Raw genomic sequence first — 25510 nt, forward strand, 5'->3', positions numbered from 1 at the left:
CTCTTTCAACAGGTTTAGACATATACAAATAGCAACTAGTGCATTTGTAGATCTTGTATGTAATTGAAATGGAGATAGGTATTGTGAAATATAAGATACCTTGCCCCCCCAACTTATTGTTTGTTGTGGTATTATATAAAGTGGATATAAGACTTTTTGTGCTGTTTATATTGGTTTTACCCTTACTGTGAGTAGTTGTCTCAACAGGGAGGAACCCAAATAAAATTTGCCCTGGAGTAATTAATGAGGGTTGCAGAATTCTGGTTTAGCTTTAGAAAGAATTGGGAAAGGATAAAACTTCTAAAAGATACAAGTTAGTTTCTGTAGATATTACAAAAATGGTGAGATATACCAAGATGTTAATGTTACATTTGGAAGATACGTCTTAAAATGCCTGAGCACTTGAACATTTTTCATCAGGTTCTGTCAGGGCTAACTTTGTCAGTGCAGCTTTGCCAGCAGGTTTGATAGAAAGCAATGCTGAAATCTAGGTGGATTTTTGGAAGTTAAATGTACCTGAATCAAGCCTGTATAAATCAGTGTGAAATAGCTCCTGTATAATAGCTTAAGATTGTCTCATATAAATTTTGCATTTGAATGTAGCTGAACAAGATGCATTTTTTTATCCTTAAAAAATCCCAAGGAACAGTGTAACCCATGTTGATAAAATTGATAAAGGGTCCTTTATGGTTGAGAGAGACTGTAATTTCCTGATTGTTCTTCATGCCTCCCCTTGTGTTTTTCACTTTCATACAGTTGAGCTGTTCAAGATGTATTGTATCCCCAAAGACTGCTTCCAGTAGTGTGGATCAAAGTAGTACCTAGGAACACCCTAACTACCCAGAGTCATTTCTGAGAAATTAAACATGCTATGTTTGCTTGCACGCTGATTGGGGCACTCTGGTTGCTGATAGCAATCAGTATGAACTTCCCTACTGCTGATGTAATGATGATGAATGCTGTGACACTGCTATTTCAGACAGCTCTTCTCAGCGGATGCAAACCACTTGTTAATGAATTGAATACAACTATGGCAGCATCAAGTAAAACAGGGAAAGGGTTTACTTGTTCTTTTTTATTTTTTTAATTCAGCATGTCAAAAGATACCCCTCAAAAAATAAAAATAAACCAAAGAAAGGCAGATGGTTTAAGTTCACAAGAAACATAAACCAGTCTTAACATGCAAATTGAGAATTTTAAATGCTTACACTTCAGCACTGACCAAAGCAAGCAGTCTTGTTGAAGTCAGTGAGCCTGTTCCGAACAATAATTATTTGCATGGTCTGGTCTTTAAAACTAATGTATGCAATATAAAAGAAATAATTTAAAAAGTACTTCAGAGAGGAGATTTGATACAGGGTGAAGATTTTGTGGAAAATTGAAATGTATGTTCAGAAAGCATCAAATTTCTTGTTCTTCCAAGCACAGGGCTGCTCCACTGGTTGTGGTTAGTTTGGACTGTGAGTAAATGAACAAAAAGATGTGGGTTTTTTCCTCCCCAGTATATTAATATGATCATTTTTACTACTGTAAGGCACCGTTTTATAACCAACACACATAAGGACCGGAAATTACATAATATTAAGTTACTTGAAAGAATGTTTTTGTTTGAAATAAGTTTCCAACATATTGTGATTTGTTGACACTCCTTTTAAAAGGGACAGTTTTCCTCATTTAACTCCTCATTCCAGTAGCTTGTTCCTAAAATTCCTCCAATATAATATGCACTTGGGCAAGGTTTACATTTATATTTTAAAAAGAAGAGACACACCTGCAGGCAGGTTACTGTTTTGAGAGGGATTAGGTTTAAAATGGGGATCTGGAATTAATTGTGCAGGCTTCAGGGATATTACAAAAGGTTCAAGCATGGTTGAATGGGAAAAAGCCATGAATGTTTGCTTTCAGGAAGGAATGTTTATCCCTCTATTTACCTATGGAAGTTCAGGCTTTTGCCCATGTACTGTTATAGCATTTTCTTGCCATTCATATGCACATGGAGATGCTGGCTAGCTGATGAAACTAGCTTTCAGGTTTTTTGAAAGTGGGACTCCTTGCTGTGAATAGATGACGATTGTTTCAGGCCTGGAGGTGGGAATAGGAAAGTCACTGACCCACATGCTGGAGAGAGACACATACACCCTAATATAAGCCACTTTGTATTTTAATGTGGAGACAATGTCAGGCTGGCTGATTTTTCGAATGCTTTTTGATAGGGATTAACAACTAATGGAAATAAATCTTTACATAACCTTGGACTTTTTTTTTTTTTTTTTTTTTTTTTTTTTGGTGATCTGCAGCTCCCATATTTCAGTACGATTTCTGAGAGAAAATAAAAACCAGCCAAATTGAAAGAGAATGATTCTAGAAGATGTGTGTCTGGCTTGTGTTTTCAATTTAGTGTTAAGGTAGTCTTCAGGGGAAGAAAAAAAAATAAATTTCTGGGGTACCATATTGATCTCCTGATGACCACTTCCCTGAGGGGCATGCTTGGCAGAACATAGCAAACCAACTCCCTCTAATTATTAGTCCTGGCATCTCTTCTGGCCTTCCATACCTTCCCAACCAGGTGTGCCACCATTGATGTGCCACTGGGGGCTTGCTGGATCTGCAGGAATTCTTGCAGGTGTCCGTGCCACCTTGTTGTGTATGTGGGTTGGGAGCAGAGGAAGGAAGGCACAGGAGGAAAGGCCTGAAGTGCCAGGGACATTGGCTCCTGGTGCAGGGTGTAGAGCTGAGTAAGAAAGTTTACTCTAGTGGTGTTCCCTCTTTCATGCTGACATGAATAAAAGCAGCCTTCTGAAGGTAAACTAAGTAGACATGAACTAGAAAAAGTACCAAGAGCAGATGTTTATGTTAGGTCTTGGCCAGCTCTGCAATTTTCTGTCCAAAAATTTAAGTGCTGCTTTAGGCCTCTGTTCTGTACTGTGGTCCACACCAGGAAGCATAAAACAGAGAAGTGATAGATACTGATGAAGACTATTGAATTATGTCTGCTATTCTCTTTTCCAGTAAAGAAGATGACCCCAAAGCACCAGAAAAATCTCACTGGCAGGCTATTGGGGAAAGAAATAAAGTAGCCAAGAGAATAAATTATTTCAGTCCAACCACATGTTGCTCTTGAATTGTAGGTAACCCAGAGATGCTTTTTATGAGATTAAGGCTTTTACTCCTTAAAGTACCTGCATTACCTTCCTTTTCTCAGAAGTGGTAGGACCAGTTTATGATGGAGGTCCCATCAGGATGAAGAGGGGAAGGAGGTGGAGATAAGTGAGGAAGTGGAGATAAATGAAGGTTCCTTGCACATACATGCATAGACATCTCTGTGGGAGAAGGCAGTGGAACCACTTTAGATATCTGTCATCCTTTTCGTGACCTCTCCCCAAATGTTTTATGTCACTCTGCTGGCCTTGTGGAGGCAGAGTATGTGGCTTCTTCCTTTCTAGTTGAATAGGGAGTGTAATTGCTTCCTTTCATGGTTTTAAGTCAAAATCAACATGCTTGTGGAACCAAGGACCAAACAAAAAGGGGGATGAGTTCTGCAGCTTTGTTTTCCAGGTTTTCAAAGTCATACTCTTTGATGTAAATGAAGATGCCATCTCAGTTGCCATCTTGGCCCTTAGAAGTCAATGGAAGGAAAAATAACCACAACTGAAGATGTATAACTTTTTTAGTTCCTTCAGAGAAGCATAGAAAATCATTAATTTGAGAGAATTTTAACTCAGAGCTGGTTAGTCAGAGGATGGGAGGGTACATTGAAGGACTCACGCATGCAGTGGTTGGAGGCTGGGTAGAGGCAGGTTTTGGTGTTCATGTGGCCAGGGCTGTGTAGAGAAAACAAACACATTCCTGTCAGTGTGGAGTAAACAGCTTGGCAGCAGTGCCAGCCCCCATCCCCTCTACTAATGCAAGAGACTGAGAGACAAGAGAGATTTGAGCTAACTGACTAAACTGGGGATGCCCTTGTATGAGGTGTGCAAAGGGAAAGAGGGAGAAAGCATATGAGAACTTTGGAAAGGTGCTGTTTACAAAGCTCATGTGAGATGTCTCCTTAAGGAGATTTGTGCATTGCTGGGTAAAAATTTGGGCTGTTGCAAGTTGAGTATTGTTAGATCTCTCCTACTCTCTGAAGACACCTGACATTCCCTGTAGTGTTCTGGTAGGAAGCTGTTTCACAGTTCACAATAATATTTATAGCAGTTTCACAGACAGGTCTTAAGAGTAGCCTTAGAAATGCTTCTCTATGGTAGGCAGAACTTTGTTATTCGTGTTTTTAGCAAGAAAGAAACTCAAGAGAAGAAAAATGCCTTGCCAAAGCTTAGACAGTAGGTCAGTGGCAGTATGTGATATCTAGCCCAGTTCCTTGGCTGTGCTACCTAGCTAAATAATGATTCATTTAGTGATGGGGCTCTACTTTGATCCCTACTGTATAACAATGAGGCTTTGGAGTGTTCTATTGTACTATTAAAAAGAACTCCTACTAGGAAGGTGGGAAGGGGAAGGTTTACTAGACAGCTGTGTTTGTGATGAATTTGCTTTGTAGACATTTTTGTTTGTTTGGTGTTGTTTCTCTGATAGAATTTGGGAAACAGGCTGCTAATAAAATTATGCTTCATTATACTTTGTGGCTTTTTGAAGCCCTTTTTAAGTTTTATTTAAATGGTGTCTTTAGAAGAGTGTGACTTCCTTCCATTTTAGACCCATTTGACTACCAAGCAGTGTTGCTCAGAGCAGAAAACTATTTTTTGTTGTTGTTCCATAGATTAATTTCAGACTGCAAAAGTTGCAAGGTATTAGGTTCTAAGCATGATGTGTGCCGAATATTGATGATTTGTGTGAAGCTTACTTGCACAGATGGGTGTGCATTAAGTTGAATTGCAGACTAGTGCTTAACGTTTTTGTGTCCTTCACAGCCTAAGATCCCTGCCTGGAGAAGTCTTGGGGCCTGGTGTGCCTGCACTTATGCACAAGCAGAGATTCCCCATTTGGAAATTTTTGCGCTTCTTGTGTTTCCATCAGGAATGTAAAATATCTGATTATTGGTGGGGTATAAAATGAATGTGTCACTGGAGAGGACACTGAGAACATCCAGGAAAGGCAAAATAACTAGATACACACCTCTACAGAGCTTTTCATTTCCAGCGTTTTCATGCAAAAGAAAGTGATCTCATTATCTGCCACCAGCAATAATATTTGTCTTTCCCTGTGGTTTCGGGGTGTTTTGCCAATACAATTTTGTTTGAGTTAGATTTCTGAACAAACAAAGTGAGGGATGTTTACATGAGTAACAAGGTGTAGAGACAGATGGGATAATTCCTGCTGCAGTGTTTCCACACCATCAATGTTGAAATTTAAATATTTGGCTTCTAGAGTCAACATGAAGGTCTGTCTTGATTTATTTTTTTTTTTCCTTGTTCCAAAGTTCTCTGGGCAGAAGAGAAAAATACTGGCCTTCTTTCCCCTTGGCTCCATTAAAACCCCACAGAATTAAAAAAAATGGACCTACCCATCAAACAGCATAGTGGTTTGTGATGCTGATTCTCTTCAAAGGCAAACATGCCCAGTTTTGGTGTTAGTATTTCTTTAAATTCCTCAGGAATTCATGCATGCAAACATGATTTGATGAGCTTACAGAACTGTGAACTGCTAATTCAGTTGTGCTCCAGGCTCTTCTTCAGGTGAGAGGGGTTAGAAGATTTGGGCTAAGCTTTCAAACAGTCTTTAGAGTTTATGACTCTCTTGTTTCATTCAGGTATTAGTGCAAGGAGAGCTGAAGTAATGAGAAGTCATCATGGAGGCACAGTCCCATAGCTCTACCACAACTGAGAAGAAAAAAGTGGAGAATTCCATCGTGAAATGCTCCAGTCGAACAGATGTCAGTGAGAAAGCTGTTGCCTCCAGCACAACTTCCAATGGTGAGTAACAGCAGGGATTTACTAGCAGCCAAACCTACAGTAATTTTATGTTCACTGCATTCCTTGTGAATTGAGCATTTGCACCTGGATCAGTGTTTGTTCTACAGAAAGGCTGAAGAAAATGAATGGAGGAGGGGTGGTGGTGGTGGAAAGTGGTAGGATACAATAAGGCCTGTTTTGGCGTCAGGCATAGTCTCTTTCTTCCAGATGTTCTAATTTGAGATGTAAATGTGCTAAGTTATTTATTATAGGAAGTTCCTGGTTTGGGCGTTTTGGAAATTGGCTTGATTAGCCTGGCAGGGCCTGCAAGTGCTTTGCATTTGGTCATTGAAATGTCTTACACTAGTTAGGTAATTAGTTATTACTATAGAGACAGAAGTAGGTCTGTCAAAATTAATGGCAAAGGGTTTTTTTTCTTTTCTTTTACAAATAAACTTCCTTCTCACAAAAGGGCTGTCCCACCTCCCCCAAGTTCCTTAATGCCTGGAACAAAACATCAAGCTAAGTGTGTATCCTCTGGTGGATTCATTTCAAAGTTGTGAATGTACAGCTTGTAGATTTGCAAAAGTGGAGTAGTTTGCTTAATTCTCCCCAGAGATTATATCTCAATTGACAATTTTACATATTCCATGCCTCTCAGAAGAGTGTGAGCTAATCCTAGCCCTAGACCTTCTCATTGTTTGGTGTAGGAGGGCTGAGCATATTGGTTCCTACTAATGCAAAACTCCTGTTGCATTAGGAAAAAAAATTGCTTGAAATGGTGTGGGCAGAGTTTAGACCTATGGATTTTGGATAGTTGCAGATTAACTTCTGTTTTTTAACAAATTAGTCTTGTAATGGCAAAAACCAGAAAATACCTTTCTGTATATTTTGTGGTCCTGGTGTATTTCTGGCAGAACATTTCCTCTTCTCACTTTCTGCTTCCATCATGCTCGCTTATCTGGGCTTGTGGTCCAGGTCAGGTTCTCACTTTGATATCTTGAATAAAGGTTTCTGCTTTCTCAAAGAAAAGGTTATGTCCCACTAGACTACAGGAGAAAATACATGACTCTTACAGCCATACTGGAGGGGAATCTCTGTGGGTTAGTAAAAATTAGATGGCACATGTCCCGGTATCCTTTTGTGTGACTGGACTTCAGATTCAAAGCAAACTCAACACCTGCTGACCTACTAGATGGAATTGATCCCCATGAGAGCATAAAAACTCTTGAGCTGCTATGGAAAAGATTGCATCAGTTTTCTGAGGCATATGAAATTAGATCCTCAGCTGGTCTAAGTCAGGACAGATCCGTTGCTGTCAATAGAATTACAGTGGTTCACATTAGCTGAAGAGGTCCCCATTGTATTTTTTTATTTAATTGATAATAGGATTTTCCACATTGGCCCAACTTTTTGAACAGATGCACAGTTAAACACATATGCATATTCTTTGATGTATCAGGGGTTTGCACTCAAACATTCATCTCTGACTGCTTGGACTAGCTTGAATGTTACTAGTAAACACTTATATTTAGAGGGATAAAATGAAAGGCTTTGAGATGTTTTTGCCTAATTCTCACCATGTGGTCAAGTAATTTTCTTCATTTAATGGTAGTATTAGTTCTTAACTACATGCTTCACCTATGGGGAGTATTATGGGTCATCAAAATGCCAAGAGCTGTGAAGACTTAAAGTCTAATGAATGACTACAAAGTCACTGGAATTATCTCCCACTGATGGAAGGAGATGCTAATGTAGTACACATCCTGGGGCCCAAGGTTTCCTTAAGACAAGGGCAGTTAACTTTGTTTTCAGTGGGTGAATGTTGGCCTTGTTAGTCTTTGTATTTAAGGAAGTCACCAGGATCTCCAAGGTTTGGGTTTCTAATCTGCCTTCATTCATAACAGAGGCACAACAGCTTTCCAGAGCTGCAGAGCTTGGCTTCAAAAGGATAAAAAAATTCGACTCCCTCTTTGATATGAAAAATTTCCTCTTAGTCTAGAGACTTCGCGGAGCATGTACCAAAACAAATACTAGTACTAAAACTTTAGGAACTTAAATATAAGTTTTACTCTTGCAGTGTTGTAAAAGTTTTGCTTCTTGCAGATGTGATATTGTCATGATAATGAATTTTGGTTACAGGGACAATTTGCATGAAAGCTGGAGCTTGCATCGCATTTGCATCTTTTGTTCTTTAATGCTGGAATGAGTATTACTACAAAAACATCATCAGTTGCTATAAGACACCACTCCTACAAAACATGCAGCTTTTGTCGATTCAGTGCCTCTTTTTTTTTGTAAAGGTCTGTGGTAATGTTAAATGTTGTGATTTGCATTTGAATGCTCTGTTAAACAAGGTAAGGTACCCTTAAAAATAACAAAAGGGGAGAATGATCCCTGCTATTCTTCTCACAAGACCGATGTCATTGCAGAGCAACATCTGCCTATCCTACCATGTCACCTCATAATCATCTCTAATATCAGTGCTTCTGTCCTTATAGACAACTAATGAATTAACAAAGTTTGCAGGGTAAAGTTTTATTGATACCTGTCTGAGGTGGGATGTACAGACGAGTATTTTCTCAGTAGCTCTGCTGTCCTCTGAAGTTGTCAGAACTTGGATCATAAACAGATGGAAAGCTGCTAGTTATAGCTTTTATGCAAAGCATACAGTCATGAAGAAACAAAGAAAATGCCTTTATTTCAACGGTTCCCAGAAATAAGTGACACACCCAGGAGCAGGATCTATGTTAATATGGCTACTGAGTGTGGAAAACTTTTAAATCAGCATGCAGACTGTGTATTGAAGAGTCTGGTGTAAATCTAGATGCAAGGGAAAGTTGGAAAGGTGACCTGGAAGGGGAGCTCACATGTTGACCTGAACAATGAAGTTCTGAGACTCACACTCAGGGTGCCCTTTGGAAGGTACCAGCTGCAATCTCAAGCACTGAGCAGGCGTGGGCCACAGTTTACACATTAGCCACTTCTGCTGACTTCCTGACATTACTTAGTGCCATAAAGATTTCTGCTGCACTCAGCTGACAAGCTGTGTGTTGCTGTGATGCTTGCAATGTGTTAGATACAGACCTGCCAGCATTTCCATTATAAACCCCTAAATTTCAGGATTTATAACTAAACCATTGAAATTTGCTCCAGGACAAAACGTGTTCTGGAGGAAATTAAAACTTCTTTTAAAATAGAAGAAAGTGATAAAAAAATTAAAAAAGAAATAATAATTTGTAATAACTACAATGTAATAAGGAAATGTAATAAGAAAAATCTTTGGTGCACTTTAATTCCCAGTGGAACCACTCTTGCTTTGTTTTAAATTCATTTTTGCAAGCTTTTGTTCTTCTTTGTGTTTCATTTTGTGTGTCTCGAACTGCATGCAGTTTACTAGGATACATTCCTTTGCAAGTTGTTCCTTTTCATCCTTTGTTTGACTGCTATATTTACTGCTAGGCTAATATCCAGGGGGACTAAAACTGCTAAAGAAAGCTGCTAATGGAGATGTTAATTCACGAAAGGCTGTATGAATTAAAAAGTTTGTGCTAGCGCATAAAGTAGGCATAGTTTTGTGTATGGTGAGATTTGATAACCTCAGGCTGATCTGCTTTGGCAAGGTAATAACAACAAATAAATCACGTTTATGTCATGGCTGTGCCACTCATATTACACTGGAGCAGAGGCCAGTGCCCTGGACCACCTCACTAACACGGGGGCTGTGTTGTCAGATCTTGTCTTCTCATATGCACATTCGTGCCACTTTTCTGGAAACAAAGCACCCTGTTACCGTGTCAGATCATGGATTGAGGTTGTTCTGAAGGTTGCTGCATGCACATACAGGTTTCTATCAAGTTGTGCAAAGAATAGGTTTCTTACGGGTGGTATCCATTGATAAACTCATTAACATTGGTTCTGTGCTCCCATTGGAGAGCCTTTGCTGGTGTTGCAGGTCACCTCTGGGGGTAACACAGTACCTCCTGTAATTTCAGGTAATTCCAGGGATAGAAAGAAATCATCAGGTGAATGCTGGAGATGTTGCAGGAGTCTGCCCAGTGGCTTGCTGCATTGTGATGAGTGCCTGTGTGAAGGCTTGTTCTCCAGTGCTCCTCCACGCTGCTCCTCGGCCCCCGTGCCTCGCAGCCTGACGGACGAGCTCTCTGAGACCAGAAGCACGCTAAATCTGTTGGCCAGGCTGAGTGCTGCAGTGCTGGAGCAGAAAACTGCTTGCTGCCATGCCCTGCCTGTTCAGCTGTGCTGCCTGCACTGGTGCAGTGCCCTCCTGCTGCCCCAGCACCAGGAGCTGCCAGCCCTCCCGAGAGGTGCAGTCATGAACTCCAGTCTGGTGAACTTAAGCAAATGCCTTGCTTTAGCCACGGGACTAGTTCTGTTTGCCCTAATAAATAATGTGGGTATTTTGCATGCTTACATTTAGGCAGTGGCTTTAATGCTTTACCAGGCTTGACTCTGAGTTCTGTTTTGTAGGCGAATTGGATCTACTGTTAGGGTGCTTCCTTAGAGATACTGTTTAAAAAAACCCCATACTAATTTAACACAGCCCTCAGCTCAATGCCATTTGTTTTTTTCACTTAATCTGTACCGTAGATGTTATTAATTTTTTGTGCCTTAATTTCAGAAAAGTAGAGGGAATTCCTGTAAGGACTGAATTTATACTTGTACAAGGCAGGACTGTGCTTCACAGCATTGCTTGGAGAATATTAGGAAATTATGATGCTATATTCAAACCTGATTTATTTACTGTATGGCTTGTGAATTTTGTTGGTTACTTGAATGCTTTCCTCTTTTGGACATTTTGGCTCAAAACTGATGTTTTTAATGTTTCATTAAAACAATGCAGTTATTGTATAGGAACTCCTTCAGTGTCTGACAAGCAAGCACTTATTTTCAGTTTGATATGTTTTGTCTAGTTTTTGACCCATGAGCTTGTTCCAGTGTAATCTGATATTTCTTATTAACCTATTACTCTGCCTTAAAAAAAAAGCTAATTATAAACGTATGTAGGTTGTGGACTTGACTGCCTTTATCAGAATCAGATAGTTATTGAGAACATACTTTAAAGTGGTAGAAGGCAGAAATTATTATCTTAATGATGATGTAACTTAAAACCAAGCTTGATAGATGAATAAATGAGAGGAAGTTCATGTGTCCACTTTGATTCTTTCAGAAGAAGAGCTAGCTTCATCTAGGTCTCCCTTTTTTTTTCCCCCTTCTTCCTAGTACTTTCAGAGTTGATTGAAGGAAGTATTCAGGAGTCTCAACCCCATAAGAATCACATTTCCTGTTTAAACTTTCAGTTAGTTGCTTGTCCTGCTGCTTGCTTTCAAGCCTCACCATAAAATAGGTGTTAATCATAATACCCATTCTTGGCCCCCTCATTGGACTGATGTGCTCAGGGTCCTGTTGAGAGGTCAGGGTTCAAAAGAGGTTGTTAGGTATCAAGAAACATTGCCTGTACTATTTTAGTGACTTGTAAATTGAGCCCTGAATTGATTATATGAGACCTGATTCTACAAAGTGATCAGGAGATGCCATCCTCTTCCCCTGAAATCAAAGGGGATGCAGGGGCCCTCTTCACTTCTCATTTTCAGGTCAAGGAGGAAACAACATCCTGTAGTTTTAGATGCTGGAAAAGATAACTTCAGTGTACATGTTTTCCTGACAAATTTCAGCAAGAAAAGTACTACAAGTAATCTCTGTCTAGAAGTGGTGTAGAGCAGCGTGAAAGTTAAGGGTAGACTGGCCACATGTGGTAGCCCAGGAGAATAAGGGCAAGGACCTGAACTTGTAAGATTTTTTTTGTATTCTTCTGTCCTAACATTTGCGGTCAGCTTCTAAGAGGATAAACTTAAAAGAAGATACTTTTTCTAGGGGAGAGTAAGCTACCCTGATGCTTGGAAGTATTGTAAATGAAAGTATTGGAGGTTGTAATTAAATGGGGACTGCATGTCTTGGTGCATTGTAATCTGATGTGAGTAGCTGATTAAATACATGTTCTTTTGGAGTAATGCACCCGTGGTCCTTTATGCTTACTAATAAAATTTCAGTCATCAAGTTATGGCTTATTGTAGACTGTAATAACTCATTCTGCCTGATACTATTTTCAAGTGTTGTTTCTCAGTGAGCCAGCCCTACACTTACCCCACTCTAAACCCAGTGATCTGCAAGTGCAATACAGTATTGCTTCATTAATTCTGCTGAGATTTCCCTCGTTTTTCCCCCCCTTCTCTCCCCTCCCTGCAGTGGTTAATGGCATAAGGGATATTAAATGTCAATCCTCCTGTATCCCTTTGCAAGTTCCAGAAAGAGATGATTGAGTGGCTTATCCCTGCAATCACTGTAATCAGTAAGTAATGACTTAACATCCTGCTGGATAACATGAGGTGGAATCAGGAGAAAACATTAGTTAGCAGCAGAAGCTTGCCACCTGTTCAAGGTGGAGGTTAAATTTAGGAAATTTTACACTAGGGAGTTTTTTTCCTGAAAAACAACAAAAACAGCAACAACAACAACAAAAAAGACTTGGCCCTAAAACACCCAAGCAGCCAAATTAAAATTGTATCTGAGTTTTGATGTAGAAGTGATAATAATTAAAGGGTTTAAACTATGTCTCTGCAGTATGGTGATGGTACTATGCTTTGTATCTTACTCTTTGTAGGAGCCATGTCAATCAGAACTAAAAAATTCAGCCATTACAGCCCACAGTACTGATGAGGAGGAAGCAACCAAGAGGTGTGATTTTTAAAAGAAAAAAGTCTGCTGGCAGCTGAAACTTCTGTGATATTGTAAGCCTTCCAAAAAAAGCTAACTCACTGCCTCCAAGTGCTGGTCTCAGGGGAAGATATCCCAAAAGAGAATGGGCCTCCTAAAGACCTTGCACTGCTGTGCCAGCCCGTGCCACTGAAGAGGGGAGGCTGTATGGCAGCAGCACTGCTGCTCCAAGTGATGGCATCTTCCTCACAGCTGCTGGAAATGGGTGTTCCCAAGCACCCCGAGTCAGGCTGCTTGGGAAGATTGGAAGGGCACTTTAAAAATTAAGGCAGAAAACTTCTGGGTCCTGGGTCCCAAAAAAGAGAATCTGCAAGTCAAGGAGCTATGCAGAGTAGATCATCTTCTTAAAGTAAATAAAAAAGAATTTTTAGAAATCCTTCTAATTGATTTAAAGCTTGGCAACCCTTCTGGTAGGCACAGTATTTGGCTTTATTATCTGAACTGTGTAAATTAAGGCAGTTGAAGTAATTAAATTACTTAACAGGTTTTCAAATGGCATTCGTCTTTTCTCTTCTAGATGCTTTCTATTTCATATCTGTCTCCAGTTAAGAGGAAATAATCAGGAATCAGTGTTGCATTTGATTATATCCCTGCTCTGTATGTTTCTATTTACTTCCCCCCCCCCTTTTTTTTTTTTCTTCTCTTGCAGAGGAATCAAAACTTTAGCTTCTGCTTACATAGAAATTATTACTAAATAAATATGCCAATAAGTGGGAGAAGTGAGCTAAGGTATAGTCTGTAATTGTGTGAAGAAGGTGCCATATTAAAACTACATTTTATGTATTCTTTCCAAGCCATATCTCATTATTTTGGGGTGGGAGTGGAAGGGGAGGGAGATGCATTCTTTTGACATCCCAACTAAAAGGGAATGAGATGAATTTTTAGTGCTGTGTTATTATCTTATTTCCCATTAAAAGTGTTTGCCTTTGATGTATACTGTAAATGGTCACAATTTAATTTGCAGATTCTATTTTTGCTCATAAGGCTGGCAGTTCAGAAAAAAGATTTGCTTGTAAATGTGATCTGGACCTACTGATGAATGCATACTTCAAGTGTGCAGAGGCACTTTGAAAAAGAGAAGTATGCAGGAAATACTGGGTTTTGTGCAGATAATTTTAAAATTTGGCTTATAAAGCATTAAGTGTCAGATTATCAAAAAGCAGGTCCTCATCTTGTGCCTGCAGTCAGCTGGAGTCATGCTATACAGGAGCACATTCTTTGCACATGCCAGCCACTTAAAATACACTGTTTTCCATTCATTTAGTATGACTTTGCATGCATGTTCCACATGCAGCCAAGTGGAAACTGAAGTCCCACAAATGCAATAGCTTGAAAATGCACACAGATGTCCCAAATGAAAGGGATTTTTTTTTGTTTTGTTTTGTTAAATAGAACAGGCTTGTACTGATGCAGTTTTTCCTAATATGGGTCGATAAATTGCTGAAACTGAAGTTAGTATTGTAGACCATGCGCTCTCTCTGTGCCCCTGTTCTGTGCTTCTTTTCTCATCTTTTCCAGTGTAGGGGTTCATACATAACAACAGAGGGTTTTATGTGTGGAAAAGTTCCTTCTGGGCCTGACCACAGTAGTGTTTTCCCCTCCTCCTGGTCTCTCACTTTTCTCTCTTTCTTCCTCTCCTTTTTCTTCTCTCTCCTTTTTCTTCTCTCTTCTTTTCTTTTCTTTCCTCCCCCCCTTTCTTTTAGTTTTCAGAAAGTTGAGTTCCATCCCAATTATTAAATCTTCGGAGACCATTCCCACATGGTTCTGTAAATGGTAGCTTCATCCTGAGTTCTTTCATCTCTTTTCCTGCTCTCCTGGCTTGACAGTTGAAAAGGTCTGACTGTGCCACACAATGGTTTGATTGGTTTCTCTAGGGGAGGCTTTACCCTGCCTCATCATTCGCCAGGCAGGTGGACCAGAAAGTCTCTTGATTCTTTTGTTGCCTCTCAAAGTCCGAGGTCTTTGACTGAATAAATCCTCCGTCATGGGATAATTTGCTAAAAGGAGACTGAAAGATGTGAGAGAAAAGCCTCACTACTTGGGTGCTGAATTAATGAAATAACTGGGCCTTGGAGTTTGCAATTGAAAAATCACCAGGAATGCAATGGGTGGAGACAGGCTTCAGAATGCAAGCCCGTTACTTCCCTGTAATAAACTATGAGAGCTTTAAATGATATTACTAAATACGTGGGCTCGCCCGGCCGCCTCCGGTTATTTGCATTTGCAGCCCTGTTCGTTTGGCGGGGGAAGCCCGAGCAGAATAAAAGCCGTTTTGGTACAGAGCCTGGTTAGTCATTAGATTATTACGAGGGGCTGGAAAGAATTCCATATGACAGAACTAGGGTTGAGTTAACACAGGACGAAAAGTAATTTACAGATAGGCTGTCCTCAGCCATCTTCGTGGCCCCTGATAAGGTTTCATTTCAGAATGGATAGGCGACATTTCCACTTACGGGCCCATTCTGCGACACCTGTGATAACAGCTTCTGGATCCTAATTGAAATTGGTTTCAAAATGGATTTTCACTTTTCTCTGTCTGTGGAAAATATTGAATGGACTCAGAGCTGCCACAGAGAATCCCAGACCTTGGAAAATGGAGCAAGAAGCCAGGATCATCTTTCATAACTGTGTCGATGATATGACAGTTTTGTTATCTGTCTTATTAATGAAATCATTGATCACCTGATGAGGGGGATAATAAACTACATTTTTGCTGCAGTTCAGGAAGCTCAATTAGATTTTTAAAAGTACAGATGGGGAAAAAGCCAAACCAAAACAATGAAGTGAGTGTTTTCAGGTCTGTTTTCAACTTTGCTTTTCTTGAAGATTTTTTACATGGAAGAAATCTCCGAGACTGTAAAATGTTGACTGCGCCTGGAGGTTACTGAAAGTAAAACAAATCCGATGCTCATGTTAAGACGTACTTTTTTTGTTGTTGTTTTTAACAAACTGCACTAAGTAAATAACACTTAAGTCCTAGTAAGGGCCATGGAAACTCAGATGAATGGAGAAACAATGGAGCTCAATTTTAGCTGAAGTGGGATTAGTGATCCAAACTCTCTGAATGCCCTGATGTGGACAAAGGCTGGTGCTAAATTTATCGAAAGCTTGCCGTGATGCTCGTTCTCCTGAAGATTATTTCTTCTCTAAAAATGGATGACAACCTTTATTTCTTTAAGCTGCTCAGATATTCTGGAAAATAAGTTTGTTTTTTTTTTTCTTTTTTCCCTTTCCTTTTTTCTTTTTTCTTTTCCTTTCTTTTTTTATTAATGGACTTGAGGAGATTTTAAAATGCAAGCAAATGTATAAACTGCCTGCTCATGATAAAATGTATATGCAGGCTTCAAAAATAAAATCTGAAAGGATTTTGTGATATGTTGTTTCCATGGCCGTTTTCTAATTATTGGGGAAAGAGATAAATCTGTTGTTTGTGCTTGGTTGCTCTGGAATGCATGCTGTGTTCCTTGAGGAAGGTGGGAATGGGTAGTTTTTCTGAAGAGGGATGCCAGAAACTTCTCATATTTCACTGTGAATTGTATCCTAGGTGTTTCTTCAGTCCCTCCACTGGTGTGGGTCAATCTATACCCCTTTTTAAGCTTGAAAGGGGAGCTCTGATCAAAGGCTTGAATGATGTCACTGATCTCCGGTGATTGATTAGGAACAGAAGTTCTGGAGCATTTTGCATGTCTGCCTTTACCTTATCGCTTCAAATCCATTAGTGCCTACCCATTAGGGTAGCTTTCAGTCAGGAGAAAAATAACCTGTGCATTTATATATATACACACACACACATATATGCCTCACAGGTAAATGCATATATAGAGAAAAGGAAGAGAAAAGTGTACAAGCTCTGTAGTCTGAGATATATTTTCCTTTAATATAAAAGGAAACAGTTTTTATTGGTCTGTGTTGACACAGGGGCTATTTATTCATTGCTAAACTCCTGTGTGTAATTCTCTGTTCTTCTGCTGCTTCTCTGACAGATTTAAATCCGTATAGGTCTCTCTCACACTGGGCTTTTGGCTGCTTTACTTTCATTTGCTGTAGTTAACCCAGAGAGGAATCATGCCCCTGCTTGTTACTTCTTTTCTGTGCCCGTGGTGCATGTTAAGATCCACCGTGCATGTTAGTGCCTTGGAGATATTTTTAAATTAGAGATTGAAAAATAAATATTTTAAATCCTCAGTTTTTTGGTTGTTTTTTTCAGAAGGTCAGAGCTAGCCAAAATGTATGTTAAGCTGCTAAGAGAGAAGATCTTTCATTTGTAAAAGAGTAGCAATCCTCTGACTCTTAAGTGGTGTGGGAGGCTGGACAATGGGGTTTACTTGTCTACAGAAAAGTGGTGTGCATGAGCAAGCAGTACAGGACTTGAATCTGACTTCACTGTGGTATAGATGAGGAGGATGGGTGGTGCAAAGCTGGAGTCCTTTCCTAAATATCCTGCTCCTAACGGTATATTGTGATTTGAATGAGGACTTAAAAACTCCACACAGACTTTAAGAAGTTGGAGTTAATTAATTATTCTGTTAAATGCCAGTTTTCAGTATGTAGGGTTATTAAAAAATGTCAGTGTTATTTTTGTGTATCTCTTTTCCCCTTTCTTTTTAGTAGGTTGGCATTCCCTCTCTCTCCCTCCCTCTCTCTCAAATTTCCTCCGCTCTCTCTTTTGCTGTTGTGCATTTCACACCAGGAGATGACAAGTCTTGTGATTGCAGCAGAGGCAATTGAAAGAAAATAAAAAGAGAGTTCTTTTTCTCTGGTGCTGGCCCATGAACATACCGTAAAAATTGGATTAGACACACCTAGACTTGGGATTGATTGCATCTTGAATGGGAAATTAGAACATCTGAAAAATTCCTTTTTGGATGGAACAGAAGCACAAGAAGGAAAAGTTGGATGGAAACCAGAGAAGAACTGTAAATCACTATTGAAGTTACTTCCTATGGTTTACCATTGGCTGTCAAAGAAAATTGCCTCAGGCTTGTTTATAGCTAATTCCCTCTATAGAAAACTTCAATTTGTGGACTGGCCTCTGAACGGGATTGATAACTCTGTTTATAGACCAGGATGGGTATCTAAAGATAACAGATAATGCAAATGAGCCTTTTTTTGATAAGCCAGGGAAGCAATTATGGATACAACTTGGTTGATGGATTTCAGAGTGCTTTTTCACAGATTATAGATTTTATTTATTTTTTTGCATTATAGTTTTCTTAGCAGTGTTAGAAAAACAAAATCAAAGTCATTCGAATAGAGCTAAAAAGATGGAGTGGCTGATATAACCAGCTTTCCTACCACTTGTAAACGTAGTGAATCAGATTAAAAAAATAAACAGGCAGTCCTCGGCTTTCTCTGGGAGAAATATGATTTGATAAAAATGTGTGTTTAATATTCAATTTATGGTTTCATCTGAAGTGTGTAAACCTAGATGTCCCATGGGAGTTTACAGCCCGTTCCAACTTTAACTCAGATAAAATGCTCCTCATAAACTGCCTTCCTACTTTATTTTTTTTTAAAATTTGTATTTCTGCTGGAGAGGAGGAGGGTGGAGGGTGGAGGCTAGACCCTGCCAGTTGCTGGAGGCTCCCTGGGCTGCTCAGCATCTGTGATGAGCCCTTAAGCCTGGACTGGTTTCGGAGCTGACTGCACAGCACGGTGACGCAGAGTGGGCTCACTCAGGAGATGGCTGCACTGCGTGTGGTGCTTCTCTCTCAACTCTATGGATTTTCCCATTGGAAGTCTGGGAATCCTCAACTTCTCACAGGCAGCATCTCTCTGTGGCTGGGGATTACATCTGCCAGGGGTCAGAGGGAGGTTTAGTATTCTCTCCTCACCTGAAGTGTTTTGCTTAACTTGATGGTAGTTGAAGCTTCTGTGAGTTACAGGTGGTATCTGTGGTGAGGAGCCTGTGCTTTCCTTACCCCTTCTTCGGGTTCTTGTGGTTGCTCCAAGCTCCCTGCACCCTGTGGGTCAGGGAAATCCATCCCTTTCCGGGGTCAGGGCTCAAAACAGGGAATATGACTTGTAGGATTCACAGTGAGACAGGGATGAGACAAAATTAACCCCATGAAAGGTGTCTGTAAGGTGTGTTTGTAGTGGTAATTTCATATTGTTCTTTGGTGGTAAGATGGAGTTTTATTTACATTTAATTAATATAAATTAATTTAACAATTTATTTATTTTTATTTACTGTTTACTTAATGAATATTGAATTTAATAAATTTATTTATTTAATTTTAGGCTGAAGCTCACAACCCAGTGAAATACTGAAAATATTTTTAGCAACTTTAACTAGTCCAGGCTTTAATTATTCAGTCTTAGGTGTCTCTTTCCAGTCCTTATTCAAGCCATAGTCTCTTAGCTGGTTCCCTTCAGTAAGATATCTGGGCTCCCAGCACCCTTGATCACTGAATTATCACATCTCTGAAACTTGAGATAACTTCTCATGAAGCCATCTCAGGACCTAATCCTGGAAATATGCATTCTTTTACAGATGTTCTGTTTGAAGGCTCTTCTGTACGATCAGAAAGAAGGGAAAGAATAATGATCTCTTAGTTCCCATGCAGTTGTAATAGGATCACTCCTTGTAGTTTGAGCTACTCCAGGTTTCAGAGATTGGATAAGATCATGACTTTCACCTCTGTCGTGAGGTCAACTGCCATTGACTTCCATGGGAACAACATGGGAATCCTTTATTTTAATCTATATTTGAACATTCAGTCACAAAGTGTTATAAAACCTGCTGTTTTTTATGGGCATTTTCAGGGCCTTCATAAAGAACCACACCTCTCAGAGCTTTTTCAGCAAAATTGAAAACAGTAAAATTTTGCTTAGAGTAATGCCAGACTTGTTTCTGATGCTTTCTGAACATTATTGTAAACCTCTTTTCTGAAGGTGTATATGATGAATTATTCTTCAGAGACATTTGGCTGAAGAGTTTGAGTGAATGGATGTTAGTACTTTCCAAACACCGGGATGGGTACAGTATCACAGTGTCCCTGCCAAAAAAGCATGGATCTGGAGTCCCTCAGAGGATTTCTACCCACTTAATTTCCAACATTCATCTCAATGAGTGCCAAGTTTTCTAGGTATTGGTCAAAGGAAAATTTAAATAGTGGGTTTTATTTTGTATATTCAATTCAAGGTGTATTGCTGTCTTCTGACAGTCACCCTGAGCTTAAAATACCTATTCCAAGACACCATTTTGTTTGCTGATATGGTAGAGAATAACGTTGCATATAAAGGAGTGGAAATAATTTTAAAAGTCCTGGTCTCAGCTTTGAACACTTTCTTTTGATTGTTCCGAGAAAAGGGGGAGGTAGATTTGTTTTGCTGTTTAAATTCCCAAAGACCTATTTCTTCAGCCATCAAACTTAAATCAGAATTTAAGCCTTGCATACATTTTCTTTGGCACCAAGAAATGATTTTTTTCCTCTGAGAAATAACCTTAGTATGAATGATACCAAAATATCTCAAGTAATAAAGTATTTCAGGGGACTGTAATTATTGCTACATTTATCTTCAAGGCTCAAGGAGATGCTAAAAATAAGCCTACTCCTAAAAAATAATAATTATGTCTATAAGTGAGTTAGAACCTTGAGCAAAGATATCAAAAGTTTCACCAGGTATTTAAAGATTAAAAGAAGGAAACAAGAACAAAAGAAAAAGAAAGAAAGAAAAAGCAAGATTTGTGCTCCTCTGTGGTGCTCTTAAGCAGATTTCAGATGAATTTTTTGATTGTCATGTTGGACTTAGAACCCGTCAAAATCAGTGTTTTAGCACTGTTAGACAGATTTCATAGTTGTTCATGGGACCAGTACTTTAACTGCAGGAATGTAAGATCTTACAGGTGCAGAATAATAATGCAGAATTGCTATAGAAAAGCTTAATTTTACTAATAGGTGAATCTGAGAAAAATATTGTATTTCAGACTCCTGAATTATGGGGAAAAATGTTACCTTTAGACACAAATCTTAGACATGAAGGAGGAGCAGCAGAGTTTTTTGTTTGTGTGGGTGAACACAATTTGGACTGCTGTGTTTTTGCTTGCATTTGCACAGACATACTGTGCTAGATTTCGCTTGCCCCCTGAGAAGAGGGCAACCTCTTCACTTCTTGGGGAGGTGAAGACAGAACCTTCACCCAACAAAAGAAGAGTTCAGGTGAGCACAACATTTTCTGATGGCTTTTTGACATCCCAGAGAAGCTAGACTTATTGGCCAGGCCTCTGTGCAAGTGGAGCTTCCCTGAGGATGTCATGAGCATCCCTTTTATCTGCAGAGTCTCAGGCGTGGTCTGGCTGCACACAGTATTGCCTTGTACAGATGCTTCTGGATTTCCAGGAGTATTGGCTGCTGTGTAAACCAAATCCTTGGCAGTCTGGTAGTGAAAGTCCCCTGTGCTGCAGGGTTGAACTTACTTTAATGTGGAACATACCTAAACAATGAGAAAATTATAAGAGTCTAAGTAAAGCCCTTTATTATGTTGGGCTTATATTTTGTTTAGCAATAAAGAGAGCAGTGAAATTGTTTTTCTAGGTTCTGTTGGAGAGGTTGCAGAGGGCAATGTGTGTATGTTGAAGACTATCAAGCTGTGGTTGAAAGGGGGAGCATTCAGAACTTAGCAACAGTCAATTCTTCAACATGTAGAGTCCTTGAAGTTAGGTGGATGTTAACTAGAGTAAACACAAGCCATGAAGAGGTATAAAATGATCTCACTGAAAATCTGTTTCCTGGCTTTGTGTCTGTTCAGGTTACAGACTTTCCCTTTACTTCTTTTGGATTTCAGACAGAATCAGTCTCCAACATGAAAAATGAGACATAAAAAAAAAAAAAAAGTGTAATAAAAATGAAGATGTTGCAAACTGTGACCAGTCTACTTCAACTGTTCCCTTTTAGATAGGTCTGTCTGGTCTAAATTCCCTCTTAAGAGGTCAGCAAAGACTGGAAGTTGGCTCATGTGACTGCCATCATGTGATCCTGGTAGACTTCAAGAAATGGAATAGAAAGGGAGAGGTAGAGGGTGATAGAAAGGGACAAGAAGATTCCACTTTGAAATTTACAGTGCTTTCATTTTTTATTTATTTTTTTTTTTTTTAATTTGGAATGTGGTACAATATTTCTGTTTTTAAAAAACATTTTGCTTCTATCCATAAACATGTATTCTTGTTCAGGTCTGGAAATGCTTTTGAGTGTCTTAAACTAAAAGAGGCTATGAAAGCAGGTGAAGGGAGGAAGATATTTTACCTTTCAGTATTTTAGGAAATAAAAATTAGGAAACACTAATATAGGTGTCTGTTCTTTTCTATTCCTTGAAATGACTTTATTCAGCATTTAGCTTTTCCACTTACCTTGAAATGGGAGACTGCAGGCAGTTGGATAAATTTTCTGGAAAGTTGCCCAGTTTCACTGGTGGTTATATAAGCTTGTCTGTATCCTCTGGGGAAGACTATTTTGTAACTCATTATATCAGGATAAGTATCCCTATGTTCCCTTTAGCTCTGGGATGACAGAAGTGGATGAGTGGTAGTGGTGGTGGTGATGTTTCTCCTGTTTCTCCTTTCTGGGGTTAACGCAAGACAGTCATTAGAAACCTTTGCCAAATCAGCATGCTTACCCCTCTCTACTGCGCTATCATCTGAGAATAGCGTGCAGTGTACATTACTTAGGATAAGCAGTTATGGTTGAGTTATACATCATTTTGCAATTGCCATGTTTTTGGAATTGCCTAAATGATAGTTAAGCTTGTTTTGGAGCCAGCATAATCAAGGATGTGTGACTGCCGCGTTAGACCGCCTTGTTGGATTTCAAGTAACAAGGCATCACAGCTTGTTTATATGCTGGTATTTTATCTCTGTAGATGTATGTTCAGCTCTCAGCACTGCTGCAGTTAGGATGGGATTTGAAGCCTTGTCCTTACTCCATTGGATAGCTGCTGCTGTCAAACAGAAGTTCATGAGTTTCATATTTTGAGACCAGTATTGTTAAGTCACCATTAGTGCAGATGAGACAGTTGGAATCTCAAAGCACTGCAGACTGTATCTTCTTGTCTTTGCCATGGTGGTAGCACTGGGAAGTATCTGTTTGTGGAGGCAGACCCCTTTCTTCTATGAATGCACATTTCATTCTGGAATTTGCAAATGAGCCCATGTTGGGTGAGCTATACATGTTCCAATTTACCAGTTCATTCTTCTGTTTGGGTTATTTCATGCAGAAGCATGAAGTCATGCTTTCAAAATTCTGTGCCAGTAGGGAGCAATCTAGCTTCATTATCTACTGGCCTAATTCTATATCAAGAATTGCCCTCAGCTTGGCAATAAGCCCTTGCTATTGGGTACTAAGTCTGATGATGCTAGTTATTTGCATTTTACAGTTCTTGTTGAGGGTTGGAACGCCCTGAGGACACTTGAGAGGCTTTGAGTGGCAAGGACAATACATCCTAAGACACATTTCATAATAAAAAGAAACCTATTAGGGTATTTGTGATCCACAGAGTCATTCAACATGAAGATCTTCCCAGGCAGAGCTGAGAGATGCATTCCAGGCAGAACAATCAAGACTTAGAGTGGGGCAGATTTGTTTAGGGCAGTGTGAGATTGGGTTGGATAATAACAGTGGTCACTGAGCTGAGGTGACACAGGTCACCTCATGGAGTTGTATAGCCATCATTTATGTTACCTAAATTCCTTGCTGTCTGTCTAACTGGTGGGGTCCATTCCTATTCTTGGAGAAGTCCCTTTTGTTCCTTGACTGAAGTCCATTAATCTGAGTGGAGGAAACTTGTGTAGGGCTTTCCTACACAACACACAGGTTGTCCTAATCCAACCTTTTACTGTAAAATTATCTTGAAACAGTGTTTGCTTAAAGGTAAGAACCTGACCTAAAAATCCCACGTCCACATAGTGGCGAATGGCCTCTGGATGCCAGTGGGTGTTGCTCACGCTGTTCTCTGGAGTCATTTATATTTATGTCTGTTGGCAGGACTGGGATGTTGCATGCAAAATGCCCATCTAATAGACTTATGGATTGGATGAAATTGGAAGAGAGTCTCTTGGCTTCTTTTCTGCAGTTGTAAGAGGAGGTTTCTCTCTCACGATCTGCATGGTTCAACGATTTAGAATAAAGTGGCAGGTGTGATTCTGAATGTGTGAGTCTGCACTGGCAGAAGCAATCATTCGTATGGCTTTTGCATATGCTCTGGTAGATGCTGTAAAGTCAATATTTACTTCTCTGGGAGTAAATGCCAGAATTGTTTCTGAGAGCTGCTACTGCTGCATCAATGGAAGAGTTATTTGCTATGTCATCAAGTATCCTACAGTGCAGATTCCTGGAGTTTTAGAAGCATTGTGATTATGGGCTTGTGGACAGTAGCTGGAAACACAAACTGTGTTTTTCAGCAGCTCTGTATAATCAGATCATCTATTTAGAAGATGTTGCACTGTGACTCTCTAATGTTTTGCAAACATTACGAACAGCTTGTCAAGTGTTTCTCCTTTAGGGTCTTCAACACCATCAAGGAATGTGTATTCCAGTTGGCATTTCTGAACTTTTGGTTAGAAGTTTTATTTTGTTGGGATAGGATGATGGGAGAGAGAATTTGGCGAATGACCGCAGGAGCTCTTTCAATTAGTAGGCTTTACATATGGATTGCATTTGTTCTGCACAAGAGACCTTCCAACAGAAAAGCAGTGGGCTTCACTGAGGATAACAAAGGTCTGATATGAGGTAGGAAATGTAAAATGATTCTTTTGTCTGAATACTGAAGAATGCTTTAAAAATGTTTTTTTTTGTGTTAGATCACCATTTCCTTTGGAGGACCCACCTGTGCACATCTATGCAGCCAGGTTCTCTCTGAAGGGTGGGAGCAGGCAATCTGCAGGTGCAAATGTGTACTGCAGCGGCATATCAATGCTGGGCACACCTGGCATTCCTTTGAGTTTCTGTATAATTGCATTACTCCTGCCTCCTTTAATTTCTGCATAAGGTGCCCCCCACTTTGCAAATCTCTGGGAGGTAAGTGGGTTGTGTGAGGGGGTGTTACGCACTATTTGACCTCTGACTGCATCTCATGGGACACTTAAAAATCTTCTGGGAAAGAGACTGTAGCACAAGGCTTCTCAAGTCTTCTCCCTCTGCCTTTAAAGCCAGGGGGAGCATAACCTTTTTGGAATATAGAGACTTCTGTGGCGTTCAGGGACTGATCCACAGCAGATTGAGGTCAGTACCCTCCTAATGGGCTTTGGCTGTGTTGCTCTGAGAACAGGAGCAATTGGCCCACAGAAAGGCTGCTAACCCATTTTTCACGCTTGCCTCCTCTCTGCTGAAGGAATCAAGGGGGAAAAGCATGACTCCTAATGACTGCTGATTATAAATAATTAGGAGTCATTCAACATTTACACTAACATATTTAGGTTGTGATGTGTTCTGCATTTATTAGAGTATTGGCTTCTCTCCTGTGGCTTGGTGCCTTTGCTTAGTATCTCTCACCAGTTGCCTGTGTAAACAGTGGGGGTTAGATGGGAAGATGGGCCCCCAGTTTGGCATCCACGGAGGCTGGCTGCCATGCAAGTCCCTTCTGTGCTGTGGTTCACTATTGAACAACTGAATAGCAAGTGTTGAGTTTTATCTTCAGTGCTTGTCCTTTGCTTAGTTGGATTTTGCATGGAGTGAGAATTATTAATCTATAGGTGATGCACAACAGAGTCCTTACATAATTCAAATGGCACTGCTTGTTAACACACTGAAATAGGGTAAAGCCATATTTGTGGTGTAAGGTCCAGTAGGGAACTACCAGTCCATATTGTACCCGTCATGGTGCACCAGTCATGC

The 25510-nt window shown here is 39.8% G+C and overlaps 1 protein-coding gene across 2 annotated transcripts in view; it reads left to right on the forward strand.

The window, feature by feature from the left end:
* Positions 1–25510, forward strand: part of GLI3 (GLI family zinc finger 3) — a 207140-nt gene that overhangs the window by 9084 nt on the left and 172546 nt on the right. For both annotated transcript variants that reach the window (XM_015618985.1, XM_015618988.1), the window contains exon 2: positions 5750–5912. In XM_015618985.1, the coding sequence (XP_015474471.1) occupies positions 5789–5912 (124 nt within the window). In that variant the 5' untranslated portion in view covers positions 5750–5788. The remainder of the gene's footprint in view (positions 1–5749; positions 5913–25510) is intronic.

This window comes from Parus major, chromosome 2 (genome assembly GCF_001522545.3).
Source record: "Parus major isolate Abel chromosome 2, Parus_major1.1, whole genome shotgun sequence".
In the NCBI taxonomy this organism is placed as follows: Eukaryota; Metazoa; Chordata; class Aves; order Passeriformes; family Paridae; genus Parus; species Parus major.